Below are 25,275 nucleotides of genomic sequence, written 5' to 3' on the forward strand. Positions count from 1 at the left end.
GATGAAAATGATAATATCCTCCTTCTTTGAAATTATAATTTTCAAGTGAGCGATTATTTTCCAATTCTTTATCATTATGAAACAGATATAGTCTTTCAACCCCCCAGTCCAAAAGATCTTCAATACATTGCTTCACCTGAAGAATAGAAGCAGATGGCAAGAAAGCAAAGTCAAGTTTCACATCCTCATTTTGAATGATCACAGTTATCTTTTTTATCATTGCAATAACAAAGTTATCAATAAATTGTATAGGATATGTTATTTAATTGTTGGAGACTCGCATTAATTGGAATCTGGAAAGCTAACTGCTATTGCATGTGCATGATGTGCTATTGACACTACATGTTTTTTTTTTTTTTTTTTTTTCAAGCATTTGGATATAATTAACATTAATTTACAATATTTTCAGAAAAAAAAAATAATATTATCAAAATTGGGCCTAACATAATAATTGGGCTTATTGTAAGTGTGCTTATCTTCGATATTAATTTCTCCTGGCATTACATTACTTTAACTTTTAGGGTAAAACTACTATGAAAAATTGAGATTTCTTGGTCTGAGAAGTGTATATTCATGTCACGACCCATTTCCGTGGGCCGGACCGGCACTAGGACTTGGGTGGGCTTAAGGCCCCCGAAACCCGTAGTAAGCCTAACTTATTTAAATCTCACATTCTATTCATAATTATGGATTCAGGCCCATTTACTTATTATACATTTGCATCTAAAATACAGTTCATATGTTTAATATGAACTTTTATTATTTATTTACAACCCAACTGGAATACAATTGCGGAACTCTACCTTTATATTTACATCGTTATTTCTATCATTAACAGTCTTCTACAATAAGTGTCTCAACTCCATAGGGCTTTCCTTTCTTTCTATTACCTGAAAAAAAAATAGTAGGCAGGTGTGAGCGCCAAACTCAATGAGTAGGGTTAGATAACCCTCTCACCCCACACAATCACACAGATGCTAAAATATTTTTATCCGGTTACTGTTTAATTATATGATCATGCAATTTGTCACACAAATGGCAATACAACAGCAATCACAAGTATTATCACCTTCATATAATCACATCACGTGGAAATTAGTCAGTGGAGTCACCGAACCCCCGATGAGCCGTCCTCACACATGGCCCATCCTCTCACGTGTGCACCAGGGAGCCGATCCCCCATACTGGCCGACCGGTCTAATCCTCACTTGACCAGCCCTCTCATTGTTTTTCCATTCTCTCTTTTCTTTTTCATACCAACAGGAGGCAACCCGGTGGTCTCCATCCAATCTAGATCATCAAGCGCTCACAACAGGAGGCCACCCTGCGGGCTGCAATCAAATCTAGACTGTCCGGTGCGCAATGACGAGAAGCCAACCCGTGGTTAACGGTAACGGTAACGGTAGGTGCACACGGGGGCGCCGATCTCCCATTTACCCGGCTAACGGTAATGGATCCATATAACAGTAACGGTATATAACGGTAACGGTAATCAGGATCCATATAACGGTAACGGTCTCACAAACCCATGGTGACCCACTTCATCCCAATTCCACACAAGCAAAGCACAGCAATATCACATCACAGCGAATCAAGCAATACAAATAGTGCAGCACGATATGGCAATTCAACAAAATAATGCATGATAACATTTAGCCGTGAATGCATGAATGCAGGTGGATGATACTAGTTATCTAACACTACTCACAGTTCTTTATTGTCCTTTAAAAGGACTGCCTTTTTAGCCACATGCTTCCAGCTTTTGTCCTCGCATTTTGTATTTTATAAGCCTTTAAAATAAACAAGAAATTTCTAAATAAGAATTTTAATTCAAAAACTTATATTTCACATTCGTTTATTTATTTTGGCTACCGGTCATTTAATTCACTTGTTATGTATATGCATATATATCTAGGTTCTCTCATTTATATAAATAACTATTCTAATTTATAACCTTTAGATAAAATCTCTAATTATTCGGTGAGAAATATTGTATAATGATAATTCTAATATTGTACAATATTTCTTAATACCTCAAATTTTCGTCGTCACTACTTCTTAAGAATAACTAATTTAATTCTTCATTAAGTGTTTTATTAAAAAAATTCGACAGCATTTCCTCTATAAACTGGACCATCCAAATTTTCAAATTTTCACAAATCCACACACACAGCCCATCTATCGAGCAAATTCATATCCACTAATCCCGTCCGCCATATCCATCATTTATTCGCTCACTTAATTCACATAATCCATTATAATTAATTGTTCTATAACTATTTATTTGTTAATAAAATTCCTAAAATTTATTATTGCTAGGAATATATATATATATATATATATTTTTAATATTTAATTTAATTTACTTAAATACTTAATTAAGTTCATTAATTAATTAAATTCAGAATTTATTCAAAAATTGCGGATTAAGCTTTAGAGTGTACCGATTTAAAATCAGATTTCATTTCCGTGTTCCGCGCGAAGAGGAGAGCATTCTGTCCCTTGAAGTCTCGCCGGAGTCTCGCCGGCCGGTCGCCGGACCGCCGCTGCGGCCACCGTGCACGGTGGCCGGAAAATTTAACCTTCACCAAAATTGACAAACAATACATCATTTTATTCGTTTCGATGAGAGGATCGCTAATATGTGTTCAAATCAAGGTGGGTGTGAACCAGTTGGCCGGAAATTGGGCGGAAAGGTTCGGTGATACCCATTTTGGGTTTTCCGATTCCGGCTATTACAGTCGACGAGGAGGCCATCAAATGAAAGAGGAAGAAGAGAGGAGTCATTTGGTACTCACCTTGTGTCCAAGGCTTGCCTGAAACGGCGTGAATCGCCGGAAAAAGGTGTCCAAAACTTCAAGCTCTTCCCCTTCAAAATAGACACAATTTCAGTTCAAATCTAAGCTATAATCTTCTTTCTCGCGTTGAGTAGATATTTTTAGAGTATTCATTTGCCGAATTTGGTGGCCGGAGGAAGGAGATCGAAGGAGAGGAAGGAGGAGGAGGAGGAGGTGACGCAACTGGAGAAGGAGAAGGAATAAACGAAGAGAAAGAGAAAGAAAAAAGAAAAGAAAAGAAATGGGCCGGTCCGGTTCGATTCGAACCGGTTCGGTCCGATTCAGTGATTTAGTCTCATTCCGTTTGGTTTTTGAGTTTTCCAATCGATTTTCGGTTCGGTTTACTACAGTATTCGCACTAAAATATTAATATTAATTTCCAAGCTGTCGGTTCATTAAATTTAAATTGGAAAATTTTTGAAAATAAAAATTCAGGGTATTACAATCTCCCCCCCTTAAGACAATTCGTCCTCGAATTGAATCTAGTGGGACAGAATAAGAATGGACGCATGGAAAATTGTAAAGTTATAAGAAATTGCTTCCAATACCAAGGAGACAGCTCAAGAGCGAAATACAGGTCAAGGAAACGAAGTGAGTGGGGTACTCTGATTGTACTTGTACCGCTAATCATAATATGTAGAATAAAATTTCGTTCAAGCTATATAGTACCACCTAGCCGATGCTATAGGAATCTCCACACTTTCTATTTAATCGTCGTCCTTACGTCTAACACTTATTCCTTAAATTATCTTATCATTTATCATTAAAAGTTGACTTTCATTATAACCTCTCATTTCTCTTATGGTGCCTTAAGGATATTGAAGCATACTTATTAGGTATTCCTTTCACTTAGTTTCTTTATACTACGAAGTACAATTTTCCACAGCTTATCCGATCACTATTGTTTCAATCTAATATTTATTCTTTCAATAACAGTTCTTAAGTCCCGACCTAACGCTGTCTTACAATTCCAATATCACATCATTTAAGCCGACATCACTAACTCAATTTCATTCACCCAACTCTGCATCAACTAAATAATTTATTCGTTTCCGTATGAAGGTTCAGTTCATACATGAATTATGAAATAATAGTAAGACCCTAATTCATACTTATAATACATAAGCTAATTGTTTAATTTTAATTTTTTTTTTTCCCAAGTTGTAATATATATTATCAATTTATCTATCTCATCCTTTCTTATTTATGCCTAGCAAGGCATTTATAATGTCCTTAAATTTATCCATTCAATCTTATCGACTCTAGTTTCTCAGGTTAGCACAAGGCCACCTGGTGTTATTATCTTAACCTCAACTAATATCAACTAATACCTGCACATTTCACTAATTTAACAACTATTTTCGAACTTTCCTCTTGAAGTTTAATTGTTTAATACATTTATGGGTTGTTTACATCTATTACTGTTATCATTTTCAGATAGCCCTCTGATCAATTTAAGTCAAAGCATTGTCTCACAAAAGGGTCAACGTCGAATTTTTTTTTCTTTACCGACAACTATCCTGTCAGGATTTAAATAAATAAATTTTAATATTTATCGAAGAGTCTGAAGAGATTAATTGCTGCGTGTTTAAATTTAAATATCGAGTCCCTCTAGCTCTGCTGTGTCACAATTCATTATAATCTAAAAGGCATAATACTTCAAATTTCAATTCTAATGTATCTATCTCTACGTATCAACGAGATATTAGGTTCTATTTCAATAAATTCATTTATATTAATAGTCTACAACACTAGCTGTCTCATAATGTGAATTTCATCAGTTGAGTGTACTAACTAAGAGTTTGTAAGTAATTTCCACATTCTCCTTTATTAATATTCTCAATACACATTATATTCCATCCATTTGATTTGTTAGTTCATCGTTTAATCCAAAATTCGACTAATGAGTTAGCAACTACCGACTAGCTTGACCATTCTATGGGTAACTGACTATTTAAAAATTTTAAAATAGCTTTCCTTTTTCACTTTTAAAAGCATCAGCATGTCACTCACATGTAACTTTGAAATTCTTTTCATAGAAATTTGCATTTCACTTTCATTTCCTTTAAAAACCAATATCAATGGTAATATAAAATATTTTCATAAAGTTTGAAAATCATTACTCAGTGTATTTTCTAAAAACCCTTTTGTATTTAATAAAAATGAATTGTCTATCTCCACGAGGACAATCCTCAAATCATCTAGTTCCAGTCTATTGTTACATATTTCATCCCTAAATGATCCTCTTAAACCAAGAATATTCTAATCTCCATAATTACTATTCCTTTCGCTATTACTAGCCTCTCAAGTAGATTGGTCCACACCTTAAATTTTTCCAAAAGTTATTTTCAGTAATGATTTATATTTATATTATTATTTTGTCTTTGTTTATTTAGTTATTTATTTTATCATCATTTTTTTATATATATATATATGTATATTTCTTACATCTGAATAATTGACCATATGATCATCATCGGTTTGTCTACGATTTAACATCCCCTAGTCTTATCCAAATTCTTTAGCCTTTTGATTCATTTTAATCTTTCTTTTATCCTTCATATCTCCTTAGTGTACCCAACCTCATTTAAGTCTTATCCGTAAAAGAGTTTAATTATGGATACATGAATCGTAAAACCATCATTCTACACAAAATTTAATTTCATCCTAAAGTCATTGCTTCTTAGATTCCCTTCTTCTGATTTTTCAATCTCTACTTAATTATTATAAGTTATCTTTGACCTTTATCCCTTTCCAAATGCTATTAAAATATTTATTTCATTTAGCACCTCAATCTACTTGCGTACTTAATTCTTTAAAGCAGATTTTATATAAGTTGCTTATACTTAACTTAGATTAATAAATAGTATTAGTCCTTTCTACGTTAACTCCCTACCTAGATACATCAAATTCCCTTAAGTCATTAAGTTTTCCTACAGCATCTACGTTCCTTTCCCCATTCATTCCCCATTTGTGATTTAAAGTTATTCATCATCTTCTACATTCATTTTATTATAATAGATTCCTAATTAGTTCATGGTTTGTAATTTCTTCTATTAACTATTAATCAATCTTTTCCATATTAATCAAATGTTAAATCCAAACTTTTATCCAATTTTCACTAGCCACTTGTAATTCTACTACAAACACTAAAATTTTACCCTTCACACTAATTTCTCCAAAGGAAATTTTACACGCTTCTTTATTATGTTAACATTATTCTATACTGTTTTAGGTAATTTGACCTATCCAATTAACATTACGTTCTTCACATTCAATCACATAATTAATTTATCTTTTTCTTTTATATTGTTTTCAATACTCCCTTTAAATTCTACATGTCGAGATTCACCTCAATTAATACTTTTAATTATTTGTAGATACAATTTATCGTTCCTACATCTGACTCTATTTATTGATTCCAATAAGTCTCTCTTTTCCTCGATGTCATATTTAAGCGATTTACAACTTCTATCTTGGATACGTAAAGATTTCTTGTCCATTATGATTATTTGTCTTAGATCCTCCTTTCCTGACCTTTGATTTAATGTAAATTACAATTTCCACTTTTGCATCCCTAATAGTAACATTTCTAGAATTTAATCTCTATTAGTTTATCATTATTAATTTCTATAGGCCTAATTTAGTCCTCGGGATAGACAATATAATAAAAATTAATCAAACATGCAATCATTGTAAATAATTTAAATTCTAAAATCAGAAAAATTTTTTTTTTGACATGCCGACAAAACAAGAAAACTAAACAATTAATTGCAACTTCAAAACAATTTCTAGTAAGCAAATAATAAAACATTTTTTTTTTTTTTCGAATCATAGTTCAAATAAACTCACTTTCTTACTGTCTTTAAAACTCCGAATTCTTTTCTAAACAATTTCAAATAATTTTTGAAGCAGTGTCTCTTGTCGAATCAAGGTGTACTGGGTGATCAGGCCATTACACCAATTTCCAACTGATCTTCTGCTTCAAAATAGATGGAGGGGATTTTGCAAAACTCAATATTTATTTTATAAACGTCAGTTACCCAGACCCTTTTTATAATTTACTATTCTTTATGTACCTTCAGTTCTCATCCTAAGTTTCATATAGATTTCCTTCCATCCTCGTGCACGATGCGTCCACCGGCACTAAAATGGAATTCAATCCAGACTACAGCTCCTTTGTTGGTTACGGCCGATCCCAACATAGGAGTTCTCTATTTAATTTCCTATGTTCCGCAATTGATTCCTAAGGCCCAACTTATGCTCTGATACCAACTTTGTCACGACCCATTTCCGTGGGCCGGACCGGCACTAGGACTTGGGTGGGCTTAAGGCCCCCGAAGCCCGTAGTAAGCCTAACTTATTTAAATCTCACATTCTATTCATAATTATGGATTCAGGCCCATTTACTTATTATACATTTGCATCTAAAATACAGTTCATATGTTTAATATGAACTTTTATTATTTATTTACAACCCAACTGGAATACAATTGCGGAACTCTACCTTTATATTTACATCGTTATTTCTATCATTAACAGTCTTCTACAATAAGTGTCTCAACTCCATAGGGCTTTCCTTTCTTTCTATTACCTGAAAAAAAAATAGTAGGCAGGTGTGAGCGCCAAACTCAATGAGTAGGGTTAGATAACCCTCTCACCCCACACAATCACACAGATGCTAAAATATTTTTATCCGGTTACTGTTTAATTATATGATCATGCAATTTGTCACACAAATGGCAATACAACAGCAATCACAAGTATTATCACCTTCATATAATCACATCACGTGGAAATTAGTCAGTGGAGTCACCGAACCCCCGATGAGCCGTCCTCACACATGGCCCATCCTCTCACGTGTGCACCAGGGAGCCGATCCCCCATACTGGCCGACCGGTCTAATCCTCACTTGACCAGCCCTCTCATTGTTTTTCCATTCTCTCTTTTCTTTTTCATACCAACAGGAGGCAACCCGGTGGTCTCCATCCAATCTAGATCATCAAGCGCTCACAACAGGAGGCCACCCTGCGGGCTGCAATCAAATCTAGACTGTCCGGTGCGCAACGACGAGAAGCCAACCCGTGGTTAACGGTAACGGTAACGGTAGGTGCACACGGGGGCGCCGATCTCCCATTTACCCGGCTAACGGTAATGGATCCATATAACAGTAACGGTATATAACGGTAACGGTAATCAGGATCCATATAACGGTAACGGTCTCACAAACCCATGGTGACCCACTTCATCCCAATTCCACACAAGCAAAGCACAGCAATATCACATCACAGCGAATCAAGCAATACAAATAGTGCAGCACGATATGGCAATTCAACAAAATAATGCATGATAACATTTAGCCGTGAATGCATGAATGCAGGTGGATGATACTAGTTATCTAACACTACTCACAGTTCTTTATTGTCCTTTAAAAGGACTGCCTTTTTAGCCACATGCTTCCAGCTTTTGTCCTCGCATTTTGTATTTTATAAGCCTTTAAAATAAACAAGAAATTTCTAAATAAGAATTTTAATTCAAAAACTTATATTTCACATTCGTTTATTTATTTTGGCTACCGGTCATTTAATTCACTTGTTATGTATATGCATATATATCTAGGTTCTCTCATTTATATAAATAACTATTCTAATTTATAACCTTTAGATAAAATCTCTAATTATTCGGTGAGAAATATTGTATAATGATAATTCTAATATTGTACAATATTTCTTAATACCTCAAATTTTCGTCGTCACTACTTCTTAAGAATAACTAATTTAATTCTTCATTAAGTGTTTTATTAAAAAAATTCGACAGCATTTCCTCTATAAACTGGACCATCCAAATTTTCAAATTTTCACAAATCCACACACACAGCCCATCTATCGAGCAAATTCATATCCACTAATCCCGTCCGCCATATCCATCATTTATTCGCTCACTTAATTCACATAATCCATTATAATTAATTGTTCTATAACTATTTATTTGTTAATAAAATTCCTAAAATTTATTATTGCTAGGAATATATATATATATATATATATTTTTAATATTTAATTTAATTTACTTAAATACTTAATTAAGTTCATTAATTAATTAAATTCAGAATTTATTCAAAAATTGCGGATTAAGCTTTAGAGTGTACCGATTTAAAATCAGATTTCATTTCCGTGTTCCGCGCGAAGAGGAGAGCATTCTGTCCCTTGAAGTCTCGCCGGAGTCTCGCCGGCCGGTCGCCGGACCGCCGCTGCGGCCACCGTGCACGGTGGCCGGAAAATTTAACCTTCACCAAAATTGACAAACAATACATCATTTTATTCGTTTCGATGAGAGGATCGCTAATATGTGTTCAAATCAAGGTGGGTGTGAACCAGTTGGCCGGAAATTGGGCGGAAAGGTTCGGTGATACCCATTTTGGGTTTTCCGATTCCGGCTATTACAGTCGACGAGGAGGCCATCAAATGAAAGAGGAAGAAGAGAGGAGTCATTTGGTACTCACCTTGTGTCCAAGGCTTGCCTGAAACGGCGTGAATCGCCGGAAAAAGGTGTCCAAAACTTCAAGCTCTTCCCCTTCAAAATAGACACAATTTCAGTTCAAATCTAAGCTATAATCTTCTTTCTCGCGTTGAGTAGATATTTTTAGAGTATTCATTTGCCGAATTTGGTGGCCGGAGGAAGGAGATCGAAGGAGAGGAAGGAGGAGGAGGAGGAGGTGACGCAACTGGAGAAGGAGAAGGAATAAACGAAGAGAAAGAGAAAGAAAAAAGAAAAGAAAAGAAATGGGCCGGTCCGGTTCGATTCGAACCGGTTCGGTCCGATTCAGTGATTTAGTCTCATTCCGTTTGGTTTTTGAGTTTTCCAATCGATTTTCGGTTCGGTTTACTACAGTATTCGCACTAAAATATTAATATTAATTTCCAAGCTGTCGGTTCATTAAATTTAAATTGGAAAATTTTTGAAAATAAAAATTCAGGGTATTACAATTCACCACTGTATTATTACTATTTAAATATAAGCTATAGATTTAAAAATATTAAAATGACCTTTTACCCTTCAAAACAGGTAGTATTTTTTAAAAAAAAATTAAAATTTTAAAAGTTGAGATAACAAATTTATACTTATTACAATTAACTTTTATTTCACCTAATAATAATAATAATAATAATAATAATAATAATAATAATTATTATTATTATTATTATTATTATTATTATTATTATATAAAGGAGAAACATTATTTTTTTTCTATATGCTAATGTGGTACTTTCTTAAGAAAGTAAAACTCCTAATATTTAAATATTGTGATTTATCTTTTTTTGTGAACTTTTTGAGCATTTTTCTTTTTTCTATTCACTTTTTCTCTCCCATCATTAATTTTTCAATAATTAATTGTCTTTTCATTTTTATGAGTACTAAATCATTTAATTATGGCAATATGAAAAATTAAATATTTCAATTATATTTTTTTAGATCTTCATAATTTATGTACCTATATATATATATATATATATATATATATATATATATATATATATATATATATATTAGCTTTTAAATTCAAATTAAATATGCTACTTATTGTTTTGGTAGAAATCAAATATGTGATAGAAAAACAATACAATGTCTAAATCTTTAAATTTTCATAATTTACAAATATAAAAATTTTTATTTTTATGTAGTCTAAACTTCAAATCAAATATAGTATATTTAAAAATTAATAATTTAAAAAATGTTAAAAAAATCATGTGTTTCAAAAATACACATTATTTTTTATTTGTTTGGTAATGATTCTTAATTTTTGAGTAAATTATTAGGTACAAAGTTTATTTTTCTTCTCATGATAATTAACTTATCAACATTTGAGAATAGTCTCATACAGTTTAAAAATAATAAATTAAGATGAATAGTAGTCTTTTTTTTTTTTCTCTTTTGATTTGTTTGATTATTATGCTTAGTTTTTTTAGTAAATTATAAAGATAGAAAATTAATTTCTCTTCTTATGATAAGTTGAATATTTTCAAGTGGATAATATTTGATATCTTTAAATTTAATTTATTGTTTGTATGACTATATCAAATTTGTCATGAAAAAGGCTACCGAATTTATCATGAAAAAGACTACCTATGTGGGTTTTCTTATTTTTAAGATTCAAAGAATTGGGTTAATGTGAAATTAGTGGTTTTAGCTTTTATTTTATTTTATTTTTTGATGATTGAGAATTCAAATACTTATATTGTCATATATAAATAGAAAGTTCAAAATTCTCTTCTAGTTCATTATTCTATTTTTCTTTTTTCTTTATTTTAAAATTTCTTTCCATTGTTGAAAGCTTAACTTAATAACTTTAACTTTTCAGTTTATTGCCGGTTGAAAGAAAAACATTATAGTATTTCATTGCTTTCTTTGAGTCGTTTACTTAGTTTTGTTTTTTCATTTTATATTTTGCTTAGCTTAGTTTATTTTATTTATTTTTACAAGGATTTAAATATTTGCAATTTCAAAGGATTTAAATATATTTTATGTAATGATGAATTAACTATTATATTTTAATAGATTTTTTAACTATATACTTCCCATTAGATAAATCTCTACAAAAATAAAAATTAAGTATTTATATTATTTTAAGTACCTATCAAGACTTTATATCTAATAATAATTTTAGTCACTTTTTGCCTAAAAAATGAATTTCTACAATTTACTCAACATATATATCTTACAATTGAAACGAAAAATATAATTATTATACAACCGTGTGAAGCACGGAGGACCGACTTGTTATAAATAATTTTCTCTGCTTTAATATACCATTAAAATTGAGAGAACGACATAAAATGGGTTTTAAGAAATTATATAAAATAAGTATTAATGTTAATACAGAGAACGTTAAAATTGAAAAATAATTAATATTCTTTAATCTTCTCAAACCACAAACAACTTTTGATAAAACAACTTTTAGAAAACAACAAATAAAAATTGAAAAATGGAATATACAACAAAAAAAAAAAATACTTCCTATGTCCTATATATATATATATATATATATATATATATATATATATATGCATAATTTGATTTTCACATAGATGAAGAAAAATTAGTTAATATAGTTAAACTATATTTTTCATTTAGCTTTCTTCAAAACTATCCCTTTATAATATTAAATGATGTATGTACAATAGGAAATAAGGATGTATATTAAATAGGAGTACATTTAAGAAATTACATAGTAAATGATCTTTTAAAAAAGAAAATAGGACTACATTTTAGGACGGACGAAAAAGAAAAGTGAACCTATATATATGGGACGGATGGAGTCTTATAATAATTGTGAAATTAAAGGTGAAATAGAGATTATTTAGTCTCTTTTTCCTAAAATATAAATCATTTAATATTTTTTACGTAAATTAAGAAAACAATTAATTCTCTGAAATTATACCAAAACTAATGATAATTTGACCAAATTATCCGTTATAATAACTTGTGAAGGTAGTTGTTCTATCTAATGTAAATAAGGTTAATATTACAAAAAAAAAAAAAATTATTTCTTCTTAAAATAGTCAAAAACGACTTATATTTTTTGACAAAATAATAATCTAAAAATGACTCATATTTGGGACTGTGGAAGTATTTATTTACTTTATGCAAAGTTTATTTTAAATTAGAAGTGAAAACTAAAAATGTGAAAAATAAGTACTTTAGAAGTCTGAAAGTCAAAGAGTGAATGATAACAATAACAGTAATGATACTACTCTTTCCGTTCCAAAAAAAAAGTTTATCTTTCCTTTTTGCTTTGTTCTAAGATATAGTCAATTTTTTTTTTTTTTTTTTGCGTGATAGTTAATCTTTGAATTGTCTAATATAACCTTATTAAATTTTATCTTATTTTCGATAACCCTTATTAATTTTTAGTTATTATTTTCAATATAATAATTATTCATGTGTTATTTAAAATTGATATAATAGAAAAATTATATGAATAAAATTATCTTTTAATCATATTTCTTAATCTACGTGAAAGTAAAAAATTAACTATTTTTTGAGACGGAAGTAATTTGTGATGTACTCGGAAGAAGCCACAATTTGGACGTGTCAATTGGTAAAAATAGCCATAATTTAAATTCATAATTCAGAGACCGAATTGAATTGGGAACTGGGAGAAGAAAGAGAGAGAAAAGAGGGACAATAAAAGGGCATATAATTAATTTTATATTATTCATCTGCATGAAATGTGATTTTTATCCGACTCAACCAATTTTAATCAATTTAGTAATTGTATTTAATTGCAAAATTTTTTATGATGCAGACACAATTGTAAAAATTTTTCAGTTAGCCATTAAAATATAAAATTTTGAAACAAGTTGAGGCGCTATATTTGTAAGTATGTCATTTATCTTATCTCTCACCCAATTAACAATAATTTTCCCTACTTTAATCACCATAAAATCGAGAGAGAAAGAGAGAGAGGGGAACGATATAAAATGGGTTTTAAAAATTATAAAAAAAAAATTAATTGTATTTAGTAGAGACAGTACGTAGTAAAATTAAAAAAATAATTGATATTTTTTAATATTTTCAAAAAGATAAATAATTTATTTATTTTATACATTTTTTGCTTTTTATGGTTAATTAGCTATATGTGTGAATCAATACTAAAAGATGAAATAATCTTTTATAATATCATTCAAGAATAATAAAATTTGTATATTAAAATAATCGTAAAATGCATTATAAAATTGTATCTCGTTAAGATATGTTAAAAAAAAAAAAAATACAATGCTAAGATATATCTTCTTAAATATCATGCCAAGCCTTTTACGAAGGTATATAATAGTAAAAGTCATACATGGTATGATCTAGAGATGTCAAAATGGGTTGGCGTGTCAGGTTTGACATAGATTCACCTAACAAGCGACACAATTAGGGTTAATACGAACACGACTAATTTAATAATTGTGTTAAATTTATCGATACAAAAATTTGGCAGGTGACACGAATACGATATGTTTAATCCACTTAATATCATAAACAGGTTAAGTGGATTGTGTTGACCTATGTACAACCCGTGTAACCTGCTTAATACATAAATAGGTTAAGTGATCGTGTTAATTTGTATATGACCCACTTAACCTGCTTATAATATTTTTAAATTTTAGCCTATTTAACTTCAATCATATTTAAAAATACATTTTCATACATAAAATGCATAAATTCTTCAAGATTCGTAATTAAAATGAAAAAGCGATACAATAATAAAATTTAAATAGGTTTTTGTTGGAGTATTTTATCTAACAATAAATTACCTATTTACTAGTAAATAAACGGATAATTTGCTTAACCCGCATGTCAACCCACGACACGACACGTTTATATTCGTGTCATTTATGGGTAACTCATTTATGACACACAACCATTTATGACACGAACTCATTTTACCTCAATCCTAACCCATTTATTTCACGTGTTAAGCTAATTGTGTTCTCGTGTCATGACCATCTTGACACCCTAGTATGACCTGCATAAAAAAATATACACACAAAATTAATGAATTTTCTATAGTGATAATAATTTTGAAAATTTAACTAATTATATTGAAATAAGAAATTAGGTATTTTTTTATTTTATGTTTATGATTTATTATAAATTATTATTTATTTATTTGAAATATTAATGTATTATACTTATTTAGTATAGTATGTCCTAAGCGTATGAATGTCCTACTTTTTAAAAAATTATCTTATGGCGTATGTTCCCGTATCTCGTGTTCTGTGTCTGTGTAACTTAACTTCTGATATATGGGACTACTCCATACACCAAGCTAATCAACCAAGATTTTTTTTTATTACCAAGAAAAAATGAAGCGTTTTTTTTTTTTTTTTAAATTTGTTTTTGTCTCTTTTTATTAATGAATGATTAGAAAAAAAAACAAGAAGGAATTAAATTTTTTTTCGGAAAAAATTTATGTTACTTATTTTTTTTATATAAAAGAAAAATAAAATTAATAGAGGAAAGAAAACATAGAGAGTAAAGAGTTGAGATTAGAAGCCAATTCATTCAATGATTAATTTTTGCTAAATGTCACGACCCATTTCTGTGGGCCGGACCAACACTAGGACCTGGGTGGGCTTAAGCCCCCGAAGCCCGTAGTAAGCCTCACTTATTTAAATCTCACATTCTATTCATAATTATGGATTCAGACCCATTAACTTATTATACATATGCATCCAAAATATAGTTCATATATTTAATATGGACTTTTATTATCTATTTACGACCCAACTGGAATACAATTGCGGAACTCTAACTTTATATTTACATCGTTATTTCTATCATTAACAGTCTTCTACAATAAGTGTCTCAACTCCATAGGGCTTTCCTTTCTTTCTATTACCTGGAAAAAAAAATAGTAGGCAGGGGTGAGCGCCAAACTCAATGAGTAGGGTTAGATAACCCTCTCACCCCATACAATCACACAGATGCTAAAATATTTTTATCTGGTTACCGTTTAATTATATGATCATGTAGTTTGTCACACAAATGGCAATACAACAGCAATCACAAGTATTATCACCTTCATATAATCACATCACGTGGAAATTAGTTAGTGGCACCACCTGAAACCCCAACGAGTCGTCCTCACATATGGCTCGCCTTCTCGTACATGTGCATAAGGGAGCCGATTCCCCATACGGCCAACTGGTCTCATCCTCACTGACCAGTCCTCTCATTGTTTTTCCATTCTCTATTTTCTTTTCCATACCAACAGGAGGCAACCTGGTGGTCTTCATCCAATCTAGATCATCAAGTGCTCACAAAAGGAGGCCACCTTGCGGGCTACAATCAAATCTAGATTATTAGGTGCGCAACAACAAGAAGCCATCCTGTGGTTTTTCATATAATCCATATCATCAGGTGCACACGGGGGCGCCGATCTTCCATTTACCCGGCTGACGGTCAAATTCCATATCATATCATATTCAGGATCCATATCACATAGACCGTCCTCACAAACCCCTGGTGGTCCACTTCATCCCAATTCCACACAAACAAGGCATAGTATATTCATAGCACAAGTAATCAAACAATTTTTAATAGCAACAAATAGTGCATCTTAATGTGGCAATTCAACAAAAGAATGCATGATAACATTTAGCCGTGAATGCATGAATGCAGGCTGATGATACTAGTTATCTAACACTACTCACAGTTTTTTATTGTCCTTTAAAGAACTATCTTTATCACTGCACGCTTCCAGCATTTGTCTTCATCTTTTGGGACTTTATAAACATCTAACATAATAATAAAATTCTACATTAGAGGTCTAATTCGAGAAACGTATTTTTACCTTAATTATTAGTTTTGGTTACTACTCGCTTTGCTCACATATCAAACTAAACTGTATATTTCTCTATATATATAGTTTCCCTATTTATTTATTTATTCTAATTTATATTTTTTTCAATAAGTCTTCTAATTATAGTAATAATAATAATCATTAAGAATATCATTCGTTAAGAAGTATTTATCGTGAGAATAATAATAATAATAATAATAATAATAATAATAATAATAATAATAATAATAATAATAATAACAATACCAATTAAATTTTACTTTATATTAACCTAGAATCATATTTCTATAATATCATTAATTACCTGTTTATACCATAAATTATAATTCCCCCTATTTATATTTCTTAAGATTCCGTTAATTACCTCATATAATTCTTAGCTAGAATTCTTATTTCAATATCAATCTTATAATTAATATTCAAGAACTATATTTAACAATGTTCAATTTAATTCACTTAAATACTCAATTAATTCATTAATTAATTCGTTCGGGATTTATATCGAAAATCGTGGTTTGAGTCTTAGAGTGTACCGATCGAAAATCGGATTTTATTTCCGTGATTCACGTGAAGAGGAGATCATTCTGCCTCTCGAAGTCATCGCCGGAGTCTCGCCGGACCACCGCCGTCGCCGTCGTGCACGGTGGCTGGAAAAGTTAAACCGCCCAGAAAATTGCAAGGTCACCACCACCCGACTCCAATTTTCGTGAGGGATCCAAATCTGCTATCAATTTGTTGAGCTAGTGGCTCGTTTGGTCGGATCGGCCTCCACAGCCACCTTTAAGCCGCCGTCCATGGTGATTCATCAAGACGCAAGCAAAATCACAAATTAATGGAGGGAAAATGTTCATATGGAGAAGAGGAGTCGATCGAGACCTTCGGTTCACCTTGAGCCCATCAGAAATGGCGAGAAATCGTCGGAGATCGAAGAGCGTGACTGTCATAGGAGATGGCCTCGATTCGCGTCGCTGGAGGTCTGATCGGAGAGAGGGAAGGTTGGAACCGTGTCCAGCATCGCCAGAGGAATCGATCACTAGCTTCATCTTGCTGAACAGTTGCCGGAAACGCGAAGGAGAGGGAGAAGAGAGGCTGTCACGCATGAGAGGAAAAATGAAGAAGAAGAAGAAGGAAAAGAAGAAAAAGGAAAAGAAAGGAAATTGGGCTTTTGGGCCATTCCGGTTCGATTCGAACCGATTTGGTCCAACTCAACAATTTAGCTCGATTTTTGTTTGATTATCTGGTTTTTCTCTTGTTTTCAGGAAACTTTAAGCCAGTTTACGGTTCCTATTTATCAATACTTAACTATTTATTGAATAACCCCATTTTATTCTTTCTAATGTGATTTATTTAATTGATTTAATCAAATTTAGGATTACCAAGTGGTAAATCTAATTTTATTATTATTTTAAGTCGTTCGATATCAATTCTAAGAAGTTTAAATTATTTTCGACTAGGTGTTCCGATAAATTGTTTTGGGCTTGAGTCCAACTCGCTATTTAGGCCCAGATTAAAATTGCTCGGTACTTAAGCCCATATCGTCACAAATTCAGATTTTTGATTTATTAAAAATTCATGAGTTTTGAAAATAAAAATTCAGGGTATTACACTAAAGCGTAACTCTAAATGGGAGGGAAAATTTATTGAATTAAAAAATTTATGAACAAGGAATAAAAAAAAAAACTTAGACATGACCAATTCACTGAATATTGACATTTTTTGGAACTAAATTTTGAAAAAAAATAAGAAGGAACCAAATTTCTTTTTTGGAAAAACTTATGTTACTTCTATTTTTGGATATAAAAGAAAAATAAAATTAATTTTTCTCTACAAATTTATTTTTATACTTTTTTTATTTTCCTTTAATTTAAAGAGAAAATTATCGAAATTTCTTTTCCTTATATTTATTTTTTATTTTCAAATAAAATAGTTTTTGCTTATTAATATTAGTTTAGTTTTCTTTTCTTTTTTTTTTCTCATATATGATACTATCTAAAAATATAAAATAACTCATCTTCTTACAATTATATTAAATAAATGCTTTCGTACATTTGATAATTTGAAAAATTTACACTTGATTGTCATTTAAGATAGATTTCTTTGAGTTTATGAATTATATAAATAGGATGTTATATATCATACAAATAGGATGCTGCCCCACATGTCAGATTACTAATCTAGTTTGGAGCATCAAAGGTTCGTTGTCAAGGCGACAGATTGTAAGGGAAGTCTATTCCCCTCCGTTTATTGGATGCTTATGCGCTTGATTAATGAAGTATTCTTCATTTTTTGTAGGCCTGATTGAAAAATAAATAAAATATTAATTCCTTTAATATTTTTCTCTTCTATTCTTTCTCTAGGTATTTTTTGTAGTTATTTTTTTTCTTTTAAAAAAATACACCCATACAAACAAAGGGTAAAAGTGGCAAGAAGTACTTGGAAAGTCTGAAAGTCTAAGATGTTATAATAATAATAATAATAAATTGTGGTTTCCTTAGGAGCCACAGTTGTTTTTTTTTTTTTTTTTTTTTTTTTTTTCCAATTTTCATTTTAAAAGGAAGGAACCACAGTTTGAACGCATATGTTATTACTCACATTGATATTTGAAGTTGTTTTTACTTATTAGCAATGTAAAGAAGCAATAATTTAATTAAGATAATAAATAAAATATTAATAATAATTAAAGCATTTATTAACTAATAACTGACTGAAACTCATTAAATTATTATACAAAGTCTTACCTCCTAATAATAATAATAATAAGACAACACCCCTCTTTTCCAACATGCCAGTTATATTAATCTCTTCTTTCTTTTTTTCTCCTTCAACCAATTAAAAATGGAAGGACAAAATCCTCAAGAAGAATATTGCAACACAGAACTTGGTCTTACCCTTGGCCTGAATGGCAATATACCAAAAGGGCAAGACAGAAACAATTGTAAGCACAGTAGTACTAAATCTGGGCTCTGTTTGGACCTGTCTTTTAACCTTTGCCCTAAAGAAGAAAAAGAGGATGAGGAAGAAGAAGAAGAAGAAGAAAAGTCTATTGGTGCACGTCAAGGCCATGAAGAACATGCAAATAATAAAAGAATTGATTTTGTTAACGTCGACAATATCAGTATTAGCAGAAAAAAACTGAGGCTTACTAAAGACCAATCTGCTTTGCTCGAAGACAGCTTCAAAGTGCATACCACTCTCAATCCTGTATGTATATGCAACTTTATATTTGTTATTATATATTCTTGTTTTTTTTATTTTTTTCTGTTTTTATTTATTTTTTGAATTGGGATTGAATATTCTTGTTCTGGGTGTTGCTATTTCTTCTTTATTTTATTTGATATTAGCGAGAATAAAATTTATTTCTTCATTTTCTTTTAGTAATATCATATTTCTTGAAAGAAACATAATATATTTTTTTTGGCACAAATTTTCAGTTTTAACATATCATGAAAATATTATTTGATCTCGTCTCAAGGAAAAAAAAAAAAAAAAAATCTTTGATCATTTGAGATGGGTCTTCATATTCTTTACAAGTATTAAATCATATTCCAATTATAATAATTATAAATCAAGACAACATTTCTTCTCTAAAAATATTATTTTCGATTGATTGATATTCTTATAACTACTGTAAAAACACTTCTAAAAATGAAATTAAAACACATTTTCTTGTATTATTAGCTCTTTTAACCTTAATATTTAAATTTTGAGATCGAGTTTTAATTTCTAACATGGTACTATTTCTCTATTTACACTTCCATTAGACTACTGATCTTAATTATACAAGTTATTGTTTTTTTTTTTTTTTTTGTTCTTTCTTTTTGGATATGTTATGATTAATTTATTTATATATGATATCTAATTAACATTTTTGGATTTATTTTCGTTTTCTAAAGACGATATGTCTGTTTTTTTCTAAATAAGGAAGCATCATGTTATAAAGAACAATTAATACGATCGTATACGTTGAATCAATAAATAAATATAATTGTAATATTATTTATGATTATTTAATAATTAATATTATAATATTTTTTTCAAAAAATGTTCTAACCTACAAATGTGGTCAACTCTACAGTTAAATACCCATTACCTTATCTCTCTTTTTCTTTATTTTTATTAAATTTAATTATTATAAGTTGAAATAGCGGCGTAACTAGAAAAAATTGAAAAAATTTTCTATATTTTATAAAATAATTTTAGGAAAATTTTAAAACAACAGGGACAGAGCCCCTACTCACCACCTCCTAATTAAAACTTTTATATAATTATTAACTTATCGAGGACCAGTGTATTTTAAAATTATGTTAAGGTTAAACAATCATTTCGATATAATTTTAAAATCTCATTTATATACAGAGTCGAGCTTCTATCATGTTTTGATATTCTTTTCACTTATTTATTTATTTATTTAATAATAACAGGTTCAGAAGCATGCACTTGCTGAGCAATTGAATTTAACAGCAAGACAAGTTGAAGTTTGGTTTCAAAACAGGAGGGCAAGGTCAGGTTTATAAATGAGTTACGTAATTAGTTGTAATTAAGACTGGTTGTTAGCTAATTAACTAAAGAATTAATAATGCAGGACCAAGCTGAAGCAAACAGAGGTAGACTGCGAGTTCTTGAAAAAATGCTGCGAAAGTCTAAGCGAGGAAAATACAAGATTGAAGAAAGAAGTGCAAGAATTACAATATCTAAAAAGTATTGGAACTTCATCGCAACTGTGTCTTCATTTTCCAATGTGTCCCTCGTGTGAGAAAACCGCAGCTTTTGGGCTTGGGTGTGGTCCTCTTCATCAATAAGCGGCCGGCTTTAATTTATTGATTTTAGTCAAATTAGTTACTAATTACAACAATAATCATATATAGGTTTGCTTTTCCTTATCATTATTATAGCTTTCTTGTATATCTATCAACTATATTAGTCACTCAGACTTAACACCAAAAATAAGAATTTAGAGAGACAAGTTAATAGTAAAAGAAATCATAAGAATTGGTTTGGATCATAGGTGAATTAATGTAGTTTTTATAGTTTTTAATTATATATCAAGAGGTTTTGATCGAAGTATGAAATGTTTGTGTTATCAATCCTATATCTAATGAGTATTAACTTGTTAGAAATATATATAAAGTCCATGAACCTCTCACTTAGACTCTAATTATTTCCAGAAAATAATTTACCTTTAGAAAATTTTCCTTCCAAATGACTTATTTCCATTGTTTGATTGAAATATTGAAAATTAGTTAAAATATGTTAAAATTTTTAACTCCTAAAACCATAAAAATATTATAATAATAAAAATTTCATATTTAAAAAATTTTATTAATAAATATGAGAAAAATGCAAAAAAATGGTAAATTATAAAAGTCGCCGATGACCGATGGTGGTGGCTGGTGATGAATGGTAAATAGTGATCGTGGCTACAGATAATTAATAAATTAAAAAATATGCATTTATGAAGTTATTTGTCAATGTTTAGAAAATATTTTTCTATCTTGAAAATGAGAAGTCATTTTTCTTGACCAGAAAAATATTTTTTATTGACTCCTACGAATTCCTTGTATCTAATTGCTTCAGTTGTTCATATTTATGATAAAACATTAAGATTGTGTTCAAGAACAACTTTTAAGTAGCTTTTAGTCGAAACGCTAAACGTTGTTTTTTATAGTGTTCGGTAGCATAACGTTTGAATTAACTTTTAGAGGTTAAAGTAGCGTTTTATACAAAATTAACTCATATAACATTTAACTTTTAGTGTTTTATGGAAAGCTACTCAATCGGCTGTTACGCTACTAAAACAGTCAACAGTTACCAAAGCAACTAATTTTATTGAACAAACCCTAAATATTGTAGAGTATGGCTAGATGGGTCGGACTCCCAACCGTCTCAGCAATTTAAATATTAAATTATGGGAAGGCCCCACACATTGTATTCAAATGAGAGAACGTATTGTAGAGCGAGGTAGATACTGTAATTATAGCAAGTGAGATGGGCAATATTGGTTTTTTGTGGTGGTAAAAAATCTTAGAGAGGAAGCTGCACAAAGAAGCTTGTAGTGGAAGTTGCACAAATGGTTGGAAATGGACAGGGTAATTTCGATCGTCAAGTGTTCAAGAATAGTGTGATCGAAAGAAATGGAAAACGGAAGGCATGTCATAAACTATTGAGGGGCATGTATAGAATGTCCCGTGTTAAGCCATATGAAAGATACTAATGTTGTGCATTCCATGTTGTTAGTTTGTGACAAAAACAAATTGGGAATGAAATGAAATGCATGGGTTCATTCATCGCAAGAGTGTATGAGGCAACGATTATGCATGCGTAGCTCTACCACGGCCAAAGGAGGAGTTGGGAAAGCTATTGATGTATAATAATTCAAGGAAGATGATGAAATCGAAAGTAGTAGGGTACTAAAAAAATTATTTAGAGTAGATTGTTGACGTTCAAATTTTGCTCCTAATGGTTTAGTGATGATAATTAATTTTTAACATAAGATTGGATCGGGACTCCCGATGCTCTGGTTTTCAGACCATAGGTCCATGGTTGAGGTAATGTACGTGCTTGACCATTTTTATTTGTTCAGTCACTAGGCGTTTTGCGATGAAACCGGGCCCGAGAAGCGCTTCGGGTTCGCCCGGCGCACTTCTCAGTGCCTCACCTCATTTTGCGTGCCACTTGGTCCGACTTTGTAAAAATGGGCTTGGCCCAATTTCGGGGCCCAACAGTGGCATTTTGCTACATAAGCCTTAAAATGGGGCAACATTACCCATTTGCCTATAAAGGCCTTAAGATTAGTGCTAAGGAGGACCTTTTGGAAAAGAATAAGGAAACTATTTCATTTTGAAAACTTAACCAAATTCAAAGGAAAAACTTGTGTTTTCCACTTTGATCTAGGTTGCTATTCATTCATTTTTGATTACAAAACCCTTAAGTATTGAAAAAAAGTCCACAAACACGTTCATTTTGATCTCAAACTCGAATCTTTGATTCAAGAACCCAACTTTTTGATTTTTTGCATCCGATCTCTCAAAAATCTTTGGAAATCTCCACAAGGTAGCTTCTGAGAGCCATTAATCTCTTTCTTCATCTCTTTTTCTTTTTATTTTGGCATTAAATCACCATTCTTAAGCCTAGTTATGAGGGAAACCCGGGATCAACCAAAAAATGGCTGTCTACATTGAAGTGGCGCATTAAGGACAATAGTGGCGCAAGCCACTACGTGTGGCGTGCACAGTAATCGAGTGGCCTGCGCCACTTCTTCACAGACATGTTCTTGAGGCTTTGTATCCTTTTGTGACCATCTGATTAGGGTAAGTGCCTAGTGCTACTACGTGTGGCACATGACCTTTCCAAGTGGTGCACTCCACTTCTCTTATGGCGTTAGACACTTCAGTTCAGAGTTCCAAAACATTGATAATCTATAAATGGACCCGATTCGGAGATCCAGTGGTAAAACATCAGACTTTAGTTGTCCGAAATGCGTTTTTAACTACAAATGGATTGTATAAACACCAACAAATAAGATTTGGAGTAGTAATGGGTGTATTTGTTCATCATTTATGATGAACATCAAGATCTTGAACTCTAATCTTGTCTTAATCTTTAAATTTCTTGCATTTAAGTTTTTGTCCTTTATTTTATGCACTCTTTACTTTCTGCCTTTAAATTTCTGCAGTTTATTTATTGCTTTACAGTTTTTATGCTAACCATTAGATGTTAACTTGTGAACTAGACATGCATCATATTTCCATTTGTTATATGATTGTATGATTCTTTGGATGATTTATGCTTCTGTGAATTTTATTTATGTGTTATATTTAAACTTTATGGATGGTTCTTAATTACTTTTGGTGTATCATGTTTGCTAAAGGTAAAGGACCCATAATGGGTCCTAGTATTGCTTAAATGTAATAAATTAGTTTGGTTGGAAAATTTTAATAGGGTTCGGGTAGATTGTATTCTTAGGTTATGGTTTGTAATCTTTTCTTCCCCCCTTTCTTATGGATGATTTAATTTTATTTCTAATGTATGAGATTATTTACATGTTTGACATTGCTTTAAAAATTGCATTAAAACCATTTTTGATCTCAATTTTAGTTAATTTTATTATTAAATCATTGTGAATTAATGGACAACGAGGAGGCCGGTTTAACCAGGCGATTTGGTGCCTAATACCTTCCCAATATTGTACCTAACTCCCTTGCCTAGTCTCTAGTTTAAAACAAAGTTAGTCGATGTCGATTCCAAAGAATCGACTAATTCGAGAATTTTTCCTAAAGAAGGTGGCGACTCCAAATTAAAACTCTTACCAAAGTAAGTGAACCTTTTTCCGAGTATTAAGGAATGGGTTAAATAATGAAAATCAATTTATTAAATAAAATCAACCAAACCTGTTCTATTTTCCTTTTCATGGAAAAATAAGCGATCCTCCAGTTTCTGGTGACTCTGCTGGGGATCGAACCCAGAATCTCTGATTTTCCATTTTGGATTCATGTAAGGAGTTGACTCCAAGTGTTGTCTTGTTATTCACAATCATTAATAATATTATTAACTTTAAATTGAGTTTTACTTATGTATATATAAATGTCATTCACGGATTTATCTCTTTTTAATCTCCTTTCTACCCTAAACCCTAAAGGTGATATTAGGAGTTGTGATTCTCTCACTTACTTGATTGTTAGGATCCACCACTAGCATACACCACCCATAAGTCAAGTACCTTTTGGTATATTAAAAGAATTGGCACAATCCGTTATCACCATTGGCTTAGACCCAAAGCTAAATGGAAGGAAACAACCAATTCTCGCTTATGGAACCCAAGACTTGTATAAACTCGACCAAAGCTCATGTACATGACCCTAGTTCCTTCCCTTAGGGTTACCTTAATAAGTAGTGTTGTGTCATTCATCCAATAAATGTGAGAGGCATTGGTCCAAAACCCCATGATGGTTTATGGGCCCAACTAATATGTCCTAGGGTTTTAGAAAGACCTTTGACCTTGAATCGTGTGTGGGAGATATAAGGGTGGAGATGAAACTCCTATTCCCCTCTATTTGTATATATTTATGCTATGTTGTGTTGCATTTT

At 31.1% G+C, this 25,275-nt stretch overlaps 1 protein-coding gene and 2 long non-coding RNA genes across 3 annotated transcripts; 1 reads left to right on the forward strand and 2 right to left on the reverse strand.

Annotated features, from left to right (window-relative positions):
- Nucleotides 1–656: 656 nt before the first annotated feature.
- Nucleotides 657–3,043, reverse strand: LOC149494202 (uncharacterized). The gene is made up of 4 exons (XR_016321991.1): nt 2,799–3,043; nt 2,445–2,582; nt 1,709–1,790; nt 657–890 (listed from the first exon to the last, which is right to left on the reverse strand). It is a non-coding gene; the product is annotated as an uncharacterized LOC149494202 (long non-coding RNA).
- A 4,154-nt stretch (nt 3,044–7,197) lies between these two features.
- LOC119370534 (uncharacterized) lies at nt 7,198–9,584 on the reverse strand. The gene is made up of 4 exons (XR_016321985.1): nt 9,340–9,584; nt 8,986–9,123; nt 8,250–8,331; nt 7,198–7,431 (listed from the first exon to the last, which is right to left on the reverse strand). It is a non-coding gene; the product is annotated as an uncharacterized LOC119370534 (long non-coding RNA).
- A 9,442-nt stretch (nt 9,585–19,026) lies between these two features.
- On the forward strand, nt 19,027–20,990 carry LOC105646421 (homeobox-leucine zipper protein HAT22). Its single transcript, XM_012232276.3, has 3 exons — nt 19,027–19,392; nt 20,613–20,692; nt 20,774–20,990. The coding sequence occupies exons 1-3, from the start codon at nt 19,027–19,029 to the stop codon at nt 20,988–20,990; spliced, it is 663 nt and encodes a 220-aa protein (XP_012087666.1).
- The last annotated feature ends 4,285 nt before the right edge of the window (nt 20,991–25,275 follow it).

The sequence above is a fragment of the Jatropha curcas genome, chromosome 8 (genome assembly GCF_041381405.1).
Source record: "Jatropha curcas cultivar XTBG-Jc1 chromosome 8, XTBG_Jcur_1.0, whole genome shotgun sequence".
In the NCBI taxonomy this organism is placed as follows: Eukaryota; Viridiplantae; Streptophyta; class Magnoliopsida; order Malpighiales; family Euphorbiaceae; genus Jatropha; species Jatropha curcas.

Bases quoted from the DNA above. Each gene is read 5' to 3' on its own strand.
- LOC105646421 (XM_012232276.3), top strand. From the start codon at position 19,027: ATGGAAGGACAAAATCCTCAAGAAGAATATTGCAACACAGAACTTGGT. The intron at 19,393-20,612 runs GTATGTATATGC...TAATAATAACAG, and splicing joins TGCATACCACTCTCAATCCT to GTTCAGAAGCATGCACTTGC. The intron at 20,693-20,773 runs GTCAGGTTTATA...TTAATAATGCAG, and splicing joins TTTCAAAACAGGAGGGCAAG to GACCAAGCTGAAGCAAACAG.